The 13,822-nt window shown below is 41.0% G+C and overlaps 1 protein-coding gene across 1 annotated transcript; it reads right to left on the reverse strand.

Moving 5' to 3' along the window:
* Positions 1-4,674: 4,674 nt before the first annotated feature.
* Positions 4,675-6,467, reverse strand: LOC148017741 (transmembrane protein (DUF872)). Its single transcript, XM_087661657.1, has 2 exons — positions 6,026-6,467; positions 4,675-5,091 (listed from the first exon to the last, which is right to left on the reverse strand). Exons 1-2 carry the CDS (start codon positions 6,321-6,323, stop codon positions 5,012-5,014), a joined length of 378 nt encoding a protein of 125 aa, XP_087517783.1. The 5' UTR covers positions 6,324-6,467; the 3' UTR covers positions 4,675-5,011.
* Between the last annotated feature and the right edge of the window lie 7,355 nt (positions 6,468-13,822).

The following is a 13,822-nucleotide window of genomic DNA, read 5'->3' on the forward strand; positions in this document are numbered from 1 at the left end:
CCGGTGTGATATACGGTGCGACATGAGGTATTTGAAATTAAAATGTAAATGTAAATGGTGTGAATGGAAGTGGAGAAACAGCGAAAGAATGTGGTGGGATAGATGGGTTTTGAAAATGTGGTGTGTAAGGTGCAAATGCATTTTGTTCATTTTTATCATTTAAAGATTAGAAATAAAAATATGAAGATGATGATACACCATGCAATGAAAAAAAAAGGAACACCAATTTCATTTTGATTTTGTAAAGTAGACTGAAAAGAAGGAAAGTTAGAAGAAGAGGTACTTGGCTTTTTCTTATAATCCCCCACGACGTGTGTTATACCTTCATTTAGAAGCTTTTCTTTGAGGGCAATCCATCGATCGAGCTCCTTACTCTTTTTTCATCTATAAGCTATGATCGGTTTGTATTCTTCAAAGGTCAACTTGCCTAGCTTTTCTTCCATGTAATCAAAAGTGTCTTCCACTATATCAAAACTTTGTGAAGCGAGCTGAACGGCCCACTCTCGCTCAGTTCTCGGTATAGTTGGTTTTGGAGACCGAATCAATGCCGTTGCATTCGAAGTCATTTGAACCTATAGTTGTTCTTGCTTCTTGTGTAGAGCTTTCAGATCAAAGACTTAGGTTTCTTAGAGAGTACAGGCTTTGATACCATGTTAAGAAATGCCCTAACACAAAAACATAAACAGAAATCGTACAACAAAGCACAAATTGATAAAAGAACACAATTAGAGTTAGGATAACTCATAGACAATAAACACAATGAATGTATAAAGTGATATGACTACTAAACATACGATGCTCATGCAGTAAACACACTATACAGTGAATGAATACCGTACCTCGAACTCCTATATCTCAAGGATCAAGACAGGGGTAATGAGCTCGAGAGTGTGTCATACTCTGAACAGATCCCGAGTCACAGCAAGGCAGACTCCAGATGTCAACACCAAGAAACATAGAAATGAGAAGCTGAATCTGATACAGATAGAAATGAGAAGAGAGAAAGACTAAAAACGCAGGCAATAGATGAGAGACTAAAAACGCAAGCAAGACAGTCTCCAAGAGAGAAACTAAAAACGCAGACAGAACAACCTAGCCACAGCCTACAGGAAGCAAACGCAGGGCTGTGATGCCGTGGCAAGCAATACAACAGCATGTCTGCATAGGAACAACAGTCGCCTAGCTAGAATCAACTCCAAACTGCATGAAAAGAGCTAAAAATCAAGCGCCAACTGATAGAGACAACAATGGATAGTTTCAGTTGAGATGTCCTCCGCGAAGAGATGTGGACAGTAAGTTGAAACACCTGAAATCTGCAAAAACGAGATTAAGGGCTGAATGGAGAGCAACGTACGTATTTATAAAAAGTTTGGGCCCTTCCAAGTGGATTTGAGCTTATGGGACACAGAAACTCTCTAGGATTGCGTTTCTTTTAAATAAACAAGGTTTCTTCATTAATTAAGCATGTTTTGGGACTGTTTAAGTAAAGCTAATGCATTTTAAGCTCAAAAAAACCAAGGAGCAAATCAAATTGAAGACTTGCTAGTCATTTTGGACAGCAAGGGAAGTTGGAATATCAAAAGGGATTGGGAAAATCCCATTGTACATCAATCTTTTTTTCAATTAAGCTAAAGAAATATCAAAAAGGGGCGCCAATTTTAGAGCCAATAGGGTGTCCATTGTCCAAAATTGTAAGTTAATTTTCATTTCCCGGTTTTGTAATAAATGTTGCTATTGTAACTAAGTTGTAATCAAGAAATTATCACCCATTTACAAAAAAAAAACTGGTTTCATCCTCCCACGAGCTTAATCTGCTTTGGCATGCTTGTTATGGTCATCTATTTTAACGTTATTATAACAAGCTTCTCAAAAGAAGATGGTGGAAGGACTTCCTGATTTCCCTCCTATTCACACTATGTCCTAGTTGTTTGAGGGGCAAGTAGCATGGGCAACCTCATCTCCAAGGTGCCACTCAAAGGGCTTCTACTCCACTTGAGTTGGTTCATACCAACCTTTGCGGACCTATGGGCACGACCTCCATTGGGGAGGCCAAGTATTTGATGATGATTACAGACGACTTCACTCATTATGTATGGCCTTATTTTCTGAAGTACAAGAGCGAGGTGCACTCTCGTTTTTGGGAGTGAAAGGTGTTTATGGAGACACAAACTACCTTCAAAGTTTGAGGCGTGTGAGTAGATCATGGTGGAGTTTTTATCTCTGACCTCTTCTCTTATTTTTGCAAGGATCACGAATTCAAATGGAGTATACCCATTTCAACACACCTTTGGAGAATGGTACGGTGGAGCAAGCAAATCCGACCATACTAAAGATCGCCCAATCGATATTGGAGCATCAAGGTTTTCCTCATAATCTTTGGACCCTCGGGTGAGGCAATGGCTACTATAGTTCATATCCGCAACCACTCCTGACTTTTGCGTTACAAGACATGACTCCCTACAAGGCTTTCTTTGGTCAAATGCCCTTTGTGTCTCACTTTTGCATCTTTGGATGTGATGCATTTTTCCGTGTGGACAAAAAGAAGAGAAAGACGAAGCTTGACCCAAAGTCCAATAAGCTCATCTTCATGGGTTATAGCACTATCACAAAGGGCTATCACCTCTATAACCCAACGACAAAAGCTTGAGGTGAGCACAGATGTGAACTTTGACAAGGCTTTGGCCTTCGAGGATCCTATTGATGGTTCTATTGCAGGTAATTCTTTATCATTGATTGACCCTCCCCCACCCTCAGTTCCTCTATTTCCTCCCAAGTTGCCTGTTAGTAACTCTTCTTCCTCTTCAACTCCTCTCCCTCCTCCTCCTCCTCCTTCACCCTCTACTTTGGCTTTCCTACCACCTTTGACAGATGCAACTACTACTTCATCGCATACTTCCACCCCTTCCGTCTCCTCTCCAAAGTCTAGGACTGATCACCCGTCAAAGGGCAAACCTTCTTCAGATGAGGATGATTTATATTGCCTTGGTGAGCAAGAGTCCCTACCATAAATAGGTGCATTACAAGTACCAACGGCTACTCAATCTCCCTCGCAAAAGGATGAGCCTGTTCTAATTTCTTGTTGGTACCAACAACTTATGCACGATTCTAGTATTTCTCACTTTTTTTGCTTCTCCTACAAGTGCATGCATATTAGCTCGCTTACAGGACCAGCGGCATAGTTCGCTTTGTGTGAACTATGTCCTTATGTCACAAACTCTTCATGCCACTGAGCCTACTGCCATTGAGGAAGCTCTTGCACAAGATATTTGGCATTAGGCCATGCACAAGAAGCTTGATCCTACCACACATAATCTAACTTGGGAGTTGGTTCTGCATCCCTCGAAGGGGAAGGTGATAGGTCTAAAGTGGGTCTATAAGACCAAGTACCTTGCAGATGGTTCCTTGGAGAAACAGAAAACTAGGGTTGGAGCCAAGTGTTTTGCTCAAAGGATAGGTTTGGACTATTTTGAGACTTTTGAACCTACAACTTGGATGTCTACTATTCCAGTTATCTTAGCTCTTACAACCCACCACCACTCCCTTGTTTATCAAATGGACGTTGGAAACATAGAAATTAAACCCATTTGAAAGCACTTTGTCTAAAAGAATAGACATTGTACTTCCTACTAGTGCCAAGGTCATGTGGACAAGAAGTGTCATAACAAGGCACAACGTTGTCCAACTGATACTTATCCTAGAGAGTGTCCGTGTCCGATAAGACAAACCTTATTGTGGGAGGACCCATCCATCTATAAATAGATAGGCTGCCCACCACTGGGACTTAATCTTGCTTTTGAAAATTGTTGGTGCCTAAACTCAACTATCAACATCCTGCATAGAGGATATCTCAGATCGAGTTGCTGTCTACTGCTGTTTGCTGCTGGCACCTGCTGTCCAGCCCTCCACATCAGCTGGCAACCTAATTCAGCCTGCATTTACTACCTGACCATCATCTACAGCTGCTGTTCAGGACCTACCAGCTGTCGCCAAGCTGCCGCGTGGCAGTTTCTGCCTATGTTTGCTGCTGTAGACTGCTGTACAATGTGCCACATGTCAATAGCAACTACATGCGCCTGACTGGCACGTCATCAAATCAGGCTGCATTTTGCTATTCCAGCTCCAGTCTGCTCATCCATCACACTAACACGGCTACATCTAAGCTATGTTTGCTGCTGTTAGACATCTCTGGAGGCTGTCTATTGCATTTCAGGATCTGTCAAAGTACCACAAACTCTAGCTCATTCTCTCTGCCCTAATCCTTGAGACGACGTCTACATCACTTTAGTCTCCAAAACCCTCCGTGCTGAGACTTGAGCAAGAGAGGGTCTCATAGCTAGTTCCACAAGGATCCGAGAGAGGAGGAGAGACATTGAACTACCATGGAATTCCTTCCCAACTGTGTGAAAACAGTGAATTGTCAATCACAGGCTTACCAGAGCAACCTTACTACCAGAAAACAGGTCAAACACTTCAAAGGCTTGACATTAAGACACAACATTCTGCCCACACACCTCCCCTCGTGTCTGTGATATACTACAGAGGTACCTACACTTGTCTGGCTAGTGCTCTAAGACTCCACTAATTAGAAAGCAACAAATTTAGTCCAATCAGGTATCCAAATCATGCTAGAAGCAAATGTACAAAGACCTTACTCAAAATTTGACATGGATAGTTTTTGAATGTGGTAGGAAGATGGTAGGAAGATCACTACACTCTTCCCCAACTACATGAAATCGGTCACACAGAAAAGCAAGCGTAAGTTCAGTTGCTCCAAACAAAGCTCTTCAATTGTGAATATAAGTAGCAGTTTAGGCATCAGTAAACCAAATAACAAAGCAATACAGAAATAAGGTATGTTCACCTTCCATCCACATTTTTTCTAACAAATATGTACACATTTCAGTTTTCCAGTAAACCACTTTGCAGTATCTTGTGGTTTAACTGCAGTCCGCCTTTGTGTGCTTCCAGGTGTTTAACTGTAACTGCTACTGTACATCCATGGTGGAGGGAGCTAATACTCTGGAATCTGTGAGTACGAGTATCCCTTGGCACCACGCATAGAATAATAAGCAATTCTGGTTTCATAAAAGCCTGCAAATCAGGACAACCAATGCAAAATCTATAAGTGAAGGTGCATGAAGGAACCATGATCAGAAAACTATTATTGGCTGTAAGGAGGATGCAACCATGGCTCGGCTACTGTATTATGTCATAAGAAATATTGTAAACAAAGTTCCTGACTACCATCCTCTCAAGGGTTTATCAATGTAGGGCTTTCAAGCTTAGACTGGCCAAGAAAAAGGTTATTGTCATCTCATTTTGGTGAAGTCAAGAACTCTACTCTGTATAAAGACTCTCTTGCACCATGGGCTACAGCAACTCTGTATGAAACTTTGGGATCATGGACTATGACACCTAACACGAATGGACTATGCCAATGCCCTCTCCTATCAAGTGGAGTGGTGTTTTGCGAACTGCAAACGATGCAATAGACAGCCCCAGACAGACAGAGCAACATGTGCACTATATATTTGCTGGTCATCTATACATGTTAGGCTTAATTATGCAGTTAGGGAGCCTGTGAATGTGTGTGCATCTCTGTGTGTCTGTCTCAACCTTTGTCCTTCACTTGGAAAATTGATAGTTCCAAACTTGATGTGCATTCCCAATGTTTCTGGTGCTGACATACTTGGCAGCATCACCACGCCCTAGTAGATTAACTTAATCCGAGCATTGGTTTCACCCAAACCAAGACATGTGTGGTTGCGTGCATGTGTGTGCGACATTGCAATTGAACTCCGTGTCTTCGATTGATATATCGTATCTTTATACATATTTTGTGCTGCCAACCTCCTTGGCAGCATCAAACCCCCTGAATCAGAACACCAGTTTCACCAAAACAAAAGAATTGTGCAGGCGTGTCCACCACAGGTATGCATGACAATAAAATCGATTTGGATTACAAGAAATTCCATGTCTTATTTGTAATGTAATGTCTCTTGATTGTCGAAGGAAGCTTTCGTACCTGGAAGGAAGAGAAGGATCCCGATGGTGAGAAAGCCATAGATTTGCGAGGAGTCGCCGCCCATGTGGCCGGTGGCAATGAGATAAGAGAGGAGGAGGCAGAGGGTTCCGAAAGCGAGGAGGAAGAGCGCCAGGGCGATGGACTTCCATGGGATCTTGTTGCTGCGGGGGTTGTAGGAGAAGCGCAAGTCTTCGCGCGCCGGAGAAGCAGAAGAAGAAGAAGAAGGCACAGGCTGCCGATCTTGGAATGGCGCCTGAGTAGAGAGAGCAGAGTAACGGACGTGAGGCCGCTCCGCCATTGCTGTTGCCCAAGGGTTTATTCCCTCGATTCTAAGGCAGGTCGTGTATTCCCTTCTCAGGCTGTGCAGACCCTACTCGGATGACAATCAAACAGTCGCTTCGTAATAGTTCGTAATCAAGGCCTTGGTAGCCCTCCATTATAAGTACGCTAGGCCTCTTCGCTTCACCTTCACTAAAAGGCATGCAAAGCTGTTGTGCTATCACACCGCAACTTGGCTCAGTAATTTATTTATTTTTTATTTTTATTTTTTTCAATATGATTTAATTAGTTAATTAACTAAATTAAAGTTAACTAATTAATCAAATTAAATTAATCAATCAATTTAACTAAATTATTTGATAGATAATAAACAAAAATAATTTAAACTAACTAACAGTAAAAAACTTTTTAAAGTAAACTAATAAAATTAACTAATTTATTGTTTAAATTAATAAATACATCAAAATAAATTTACAACCTGAGAAAGAGAGAAATCGCCGACCTGAATATTGGCTAGACAACCAATCCTCACAAACAAACTGCACCAAATAAACCAAAATACAAATAAATTAAACCATACCACGCAAATCTCTCTCTCTCTCTCTCTCTCTCTCTCTCTCTTCCATAACATATATATAAACTAAAACAAAAAAACAAACTAACCCTAAACTATATCCATATATAACACACAATCTAAAGTAACTAAGTAACTAATCTAAGGTAAAACCTACTAACTAACTAATCCATAACACATATATAAACTAAAATAAAAAAATAAACTAAAACAAATAAACACACATAATCTAAAGTAACTAAGCAACTTACTATTTAACTTATCTAAACTAACTTACTATTTAACTTATCTAATCAACTAACTAAATAAACTAAACTAATCAACTAACTAAACTAAACAACCAAAACTAACTAAATAAACTAACTAAACTAAACACACACGCACACACACACACTCTCTCTCACTCACATCGCAGATGTGAGAGAAAGAGAGAGACTGCCCTTGCTTTCTGCGCTCACCCAGGATCTACGTCCGCCCATCCAAGATTTGCGTCCGTCCGCTCGCCCAGGATCTGCGTCCGTCCGCCCGCCCAGGATTTGTCATGATATATCTCTCTCACTCTCATGTGTCTCTCTCTCTCGCCCAGGATCTGCGTCCGTCCGCCCGCCAGCCAAGGATTTGCCGTGATATCTCTCTCTCACTCTCATGTGTCTCTCTCTCTCTGCCGTGATATCAGCGTCCGTCCACCTGCCCAGGATTTGTCGTGATATCTCTCTCACTCTCATGTATCTCTCTCTCTCGCCCAGGATATGTGTCTGTCTGCCCGATTTGTCCTGATATCTCTCTCTCTCTCTCTCTCTCTCTCTCTCTCTCTCTCTCTCTCTCTCTCTCTCTCTCTCTCTCGTCTGTTGAGAGAGAAATATAAATATATATATCTCGACAAAGAGAGAGCGAGAGACACACACACACACACACATGAGAGAGAGAGAAGAGCGCTCTTCTCTCTCTCTCTCTCTCTCTCTCTCTCTCTCTCTCTCTCTCTCTCTCTCTCCGCCGTGAGAGAGATATCGCGGCAAAGAGAGAGAGAGAGAGACATCAGTGTGTGTGTGTGTGTGTGTGTGTGTGTGCCGTGATCTCTCTCACAGTAGACATAAGAGAGAGAGAGAAGCATGACGCCTAGATGATCCAAGCCCAATGGCATCATCAGGAACCTCATCAGCAGCAGTACCATAAGCAAGATCATCCCTGTGGTTAATTCTAATCCCAAGTTGTGGGCACTTTGCAGTGTGTCACAACTCTATAGAAACAGAATTTGTATCCTTTTTCATTAATTTGTCTATATAATGATTTATTAAATTTATTTCCTTTGCACTAATTAGATATAAAGAAAAGTGCATTGGAGCTGGCCACTGATGAGTGGTCACAGGTTATGGTGGACCCACGCGGTGGGTTAGAGAAAAGATAGTTCACACTTCCACCTATATGACCCGATTGGGCGCCTATGACTAGAACTCACGCATATCAGGGTTAGACTCGCACACAGAAAGGATTGATGCCTTGAAGTGTGGGCTAGATCCACCAGAACAAACCGTTACAATCAACAAGATGGCATGATCATGAAATGCTTGTATAATGTGCATGTGTGGGCTGAAAGCTTGAAATGCACATTTCTTTGCATAGGAAAGTCACATGAAGATTCGGATACCATTTTTGCGATGTACACGGAAAAAGCTTTCATATGACACCCATATTGGGGGGTCCCTAAATTTTAGGAGATCCCTAAATTTTAGGAGGTCCCTAAAATTTAGGAGCCTCGAATTAGCCTAAAAATGCTAGTCCTAAAAAATAGGGATGTCATTCTAAAAATAGTAAGTTCTGTACTCTGACTGTGCTTACTAAATTTGGTTGTTTCTATTCTTGACAGTATTCAACCCAAAAAGGAAGGCCATAGAGAAGAGACAAGTGTCAAGACACTTGTCACACAAGTTTCCAAGTGTCCCACCACTTGTCACATCTCATGATATGTGGCTGGACACTTGTCTTGTGCTACTCCACTTTCCCCTTTTGTACTAGCTCTCCCCTCTCCTATAAATAAGAGCTCGTTTTTCTTCATTCAACATCATTTTCCTTTGCTGTAAACTCATGTACAGCACCCACAGATAGCCAGAAACTAGCCCCATCCATCCCCATCATCATCCCCCACTTCTCCATTATCAAATTCCTCCATATTCCCTCTTCTATGTTGTTTTACAGGACAGCAAGCCTGTAAATTCATTACAACACCTCCTCCTCGAGCTCTTTCTTCCATTTTAGCTACAAGAAGCAAGCCCTATCCATGTACTGCTGATCAACGATGGAGAAAGGCTGAATTTCCCTTTTTCTTCTCTCATATCTGTAAAGAAATCAGTTCTTATCATTGCATAATAGATAATGCATGTGTGTTTGTACATCTTTGCATGATCTTGTGAGAGTGAGAATTACTTCTTCTCACTCTCAGGTTGATTGTAACTGAGCTCTTCCCTAAAGGACTTGGGTTGAGCAGAAATGCATTCCTTCGCGCGGGGGGGGGGGGGGGGGTTGCCCATCTTCAACCCTCAATCTTGTCTCCATTACTTTTACATTTTCATGGCTGTAATTTTGTGAGTAATTTTCATTTTCAGCTTTAAGTGTTCATTATCTTTTATATTAAATCTCGAAAACAAGCGAATATCATAATTGTTAAGCATACTACGTTGTTCGGGGCGTTTACAGTGGTATCAGAGCTTTGGCTCGGTCCTCACCCCCAACACTGGTAGTGCTTACAACTATAAGTTTGTTTGTTTTCAGCCCTTGCATTGAGTGCTTGAGCATTTTTTTTTTCTTTAGTCTCAATGGATCAATCGAGTGCTATCCTTCAAGCCATTCAAAGTCTTAGAGAGGAGAATCAACAAATTCGTGAGCAACTTCTCAAACTAGAAAAAGTTGAGAATCCCAAAGAATTCAAGGAAAGAAGCCCATCTACTTCAAGGAGACAAAGCCATACCAATGAAAGGAGCCGATCAAGAAGTCCAACTACTTCTAAGAGGCAGTCCCATTCTACTTCAAGACAAAGAAAGAGATCGCGTCGAAGCTCATCCTCTTCTTCAAAGTCATCTAGCGCCTATTCTGATGGATCCTCTTCTAGTAATGAAGAGTCTCACCCTTCTCGTGGAAGACCTCATCATCGTCAAAGGCATCGACATTCTTCACCCTCGTCTCCATCTTTATCCCCATCAAGCACTTCATCATCTTCAACCTCAAGATCCGAGCATGGACGAAGGCATAAGAAGAAGAAGAAGACTAAGTCACTATCTCAACTTGAAAAGAAGATCAAGTTCAGTATGTATGATGGTTCCCAAAATCCTGATCTTCTTCTGAAGTTTATTCGTCAATTTCAAATTTTGTATGGTCGTGACAAGTATAAAGAAAAAGAAAAGATTAAGTTTGCAACTTTACATTTAACCGACTTAGCCCATACTTGGTGGACGGGGTTGGAATATGATCATGCTGCCCCAAAATCATGGCGGTCCTTTGTTCACCTGATACAAAGCCAATTTCTTCCTGTTCATTTCAAAAGAGATGTAAAAATGGAATGGGATCGGCTTTGGCAAAGGAAAAATGAGTCAGTTGGTGACTATACCAAGAGATTTTGGGAGCTACTTTTGAAGGTCCAACATTTCAAGAAGATCAGTAGTTCGGAAAAGCTTAGGAAGTTTCAAGGAGGTTTGCATTTTAAACTTCGTACTGCTCTTAATCATTATCATTGTTCTAGTCTCAGGGAACTCATTGACCATGCTGAGACATGGGAAATGGAGCACAATGGCAACAAATCATTCCAAAAGAATGATAAGAAGAGAGTAGCTGATGATGAGGAGTATTCAGCCCCAAATGAAGAACAAAAACAGTGGCAAAAGCAGCCATCAAATCAAAAGAAGATGAAGCCCTATGCACCTCCTAATGCTCCTCAATTTCGCTCCAATCTATACCCACAAGCAAAGCAATTTTCCGAAGAAGAAAAGCAACGCTTCATGAAAGAAGGGAAGTGCTTTAAATGTGGACAAACAGGCCACATAGCGAAGCAATGTCCAAACAAGGGACAAAGCAAGGTTTCTGACAACAAGCCTAAGTCGCCAATGAAAATCAATGCTATCAGCGATGTAGTTGCAAACACAACTCACACTCCAGAGACGCACAAATTATTAAAAGCTTGGGGACAGTTGCAAGGTAAGCAAGCACTATTCTTGATAGATCTTGGGGCGAATGAAAATATCATTTCCTTGCAATTAGCTAAAGAGCTTGGATTAAAGAATGAAGAGATGGACACTCCGGCAGAAGTTCGCCAAGCTTTAAATGCTGATGAGGGTGACACAGTGAAGACTGTGATACCCTACATTGGCAAGCTCAAGTTTCAAATTCAAGGCTACAATGACGAAGATACCTTCTGTATCGAAGACCTTGATGGTTGCGATGTGATTCTTGGCATGCCCTGGAATCATAGAGTAGATTCAACCATCTTCTCTCAGAAAAAGAAGGTAGTACTCACCAACAAAGGCAAGAAGTACGAGATCCAAGCTGGAGTTTCTGGAGACACCATACCTATGATAAGCCATATGCAAGTCTCTAGAGCAATTAAGGATTGTGTTCAATGTTGTCTGCTTTATGTCACTGATGTAAAAGATAATATGAATGCTGAAAACCAAGAGCAACTTCAGCTCTTGGAAAAGTATAAAGATTATTTTTCGGAAGATCTTCCTTATCAGCTTCCCCCAGAAAGGCCAGAAGACCATCATATTGATATTATTCCGGGCAGTTCTCCTCCTGATATAGCACCATACCGTGTGAGCCGTCCTCAACAAGAAGAAATCAGAAAGCAAGTCGAAGACCTACTCAACCGTGGGCTAATTAGGCCAAGTAGCTCACCATTTTGTTCACCGGTTCTTCTTGTTCAAAAGAAAGATGGCACATTCAGGATGTGCATTGATTATCGAGCCCTTAACAAAATCAATGTGAAGAATCGGTTTCCTATTCCCAGAATTGACGACATTTTGGATCGTCTAGGAGGCTCAAAGGTTTTCAGCCGCATTGATCTAAAGAGTGGTTATCATCAAATTAGGGTAATACCACAAGATGTACACAAAACTGCTTTCCGCACTTCATACGGTCTTTAAAATTTTTCGTGGTTCCTTTCGGATTAACCAATGCACCAGCCACCTTTAATCGAATGATGGAGCGCATCTTTAGAAAGCATCGACAATATGTCGGTACTTTCTTTGATGATATTCTTGTCTTTAGCAAGAATGAAGAGGAGCATCATCAACACTTGGAAATTGTTCTACAATTACTACAACAAAATCAACTCTTGGTAAATGGTAAAAAGAGTGAATTTTTCATGCATAAAATAATTTACCTTGGGCATGTCATCTCTTCTGAAGGGATTCAGATGGATCCTGAAAAGATCAGGATAATCCAAGAATGGCCTCATCTTCGTGATGTACATGAGGTGCGATCGTTTCTTGGCTTATGTTCTTATTACCGCCGCTTCATCAAGTATTTTGCACATATGGCTTCTCCACTTCATGACCTTACAAAGAAGAAGATCTCTTTCCAATGGAAGGAAAAAGAGAAGGCAGCCTTCACAAGACTGAAAACAGCTCTTACTTCTGGACCTGTTCTTATTATTCCGGATCTGGTAAAACCATTTGTGGTGGAAGCAGATGCTTGCGGTGATTGTATTGGTGCAGTGCTAAATCAAGAAGGCCATGCCGTAGCCTTTGAAAGCCGCCGTCTAAATGATGTGGAGAAAAGGTATGATATTTATGAAAAGGAGCTCTTAGCAGTGGTTCATGCTTTAAAGATATGGAAACATTATCTTTTAGGCAATGAATTCCTTATTAAAACCGATCATCAAAGCTTGAAGTATTTCAAGACTCAAAAGCATTTGCAGGAGAAACATGCAAGATAGGAAAATTTCTTGTCTATGTTTCATTTTCAAATTATGTACACTCCAGGGAAACAAAATGTAGTTGCTGATGCACTTTCTAGAGTGCCTCGCATTGCAACTATTACAGTGGCTCATCATGAAGATTTTCAAACGATGAAGAATACTTATGATGAAGATACTGATTTTGCAGCAATTTGGTCAAATTTACAGCAAGGAGGTTCTCATCCAGATTATTCCATCAAAGACGGTTACCTTCTCATGAACAATCGCCTTTGTGTCACTCTTCCTGTTCGACAAAAGGTGCTTAAAGAAAGTCATGAACCCCCTTATGCAGGGCATAGAGGGAGGGCAGCCACTCTAAGTGCAATTGTGCGCTACTTTTATTGGCCAACATTATGAAAAGATACACATAACTTCATTGAGGCTTGTCTGGTATGCCAAAAATCCAAATATGATAGGCAAAAGATTCCAGGATTGTTGCAACCTCTTCCAGTGCCCAAAGATCCATGGGAATCTATCACAATGGATTTCATCTCAGGTATTCCAAGAACACCTCAAGGTCATGATATGATTTGGGTCATAATTGATAGATTCAGCAAACAATCACATTTTATTCCATGTCATAAAACATTGAAATCCGCACAACCTACAAGACTTTTCATTCAACATATCTTCAGATTACATGGTATGCCTTCTGAGATCATTTCAGATCGAGACTCCAAATTCACAAGTAACTTTTGGCGTGCTTTATTTGAGAATTTGGGAACCACTTTAAAGTTCTCCTCAGCTTTTCATCCTCAAACTGACGGCCAAACAGAGGTGATGAATCTCACTCTTTTGGATATGTTGAAAGCTTATGTTAGTGAACATAAGTCACAATGGGAGAAATATCTTCCATTATTGGAGTTTGCTTACAACAATACACTGCACTCATCCACAGGGAAAGCTCCAAATGAAATAGTACAGGGTAAAGTGATTCCTCCTCCAATTATTCGCACTAAACATAAGATTTTTGATGCTGATGAGTTTGCTTCAGATTTAAAAA

Source organism: Lygodium microphyllum, chromosome 21 (assembly GCF_053477565.2).
Source record: "Lygodium microphyllum isolate KBCC chromosome 21, Lygodium_microphyllum_v1.1.10, whole genome shotgun sequence".
NCBI classification, from domain to species: Eukaryota; Viridiplantae; Streptophyta; class Polypodiopsida; order Schizaeales; family Lygodiaceae; genus Lygodium; species Lygodium microphyllum.

Coding starts and splice junctions, on each gene's coding strand:
- LOC148017741 (XM_087661657.1), bottom strand. CDS start 6,323: ATGGCGGAGCGGCCTCACGTCCGTTACTCTGCTCTCTCTACTCAGGCG. Junction 5,092..6,025: donor GATCCTTCTCTTCCTTCCAG/GTACGAAAGCTT, acceptor CCTGATTTGCAG/GCTTTTATGAAACCAGAATT.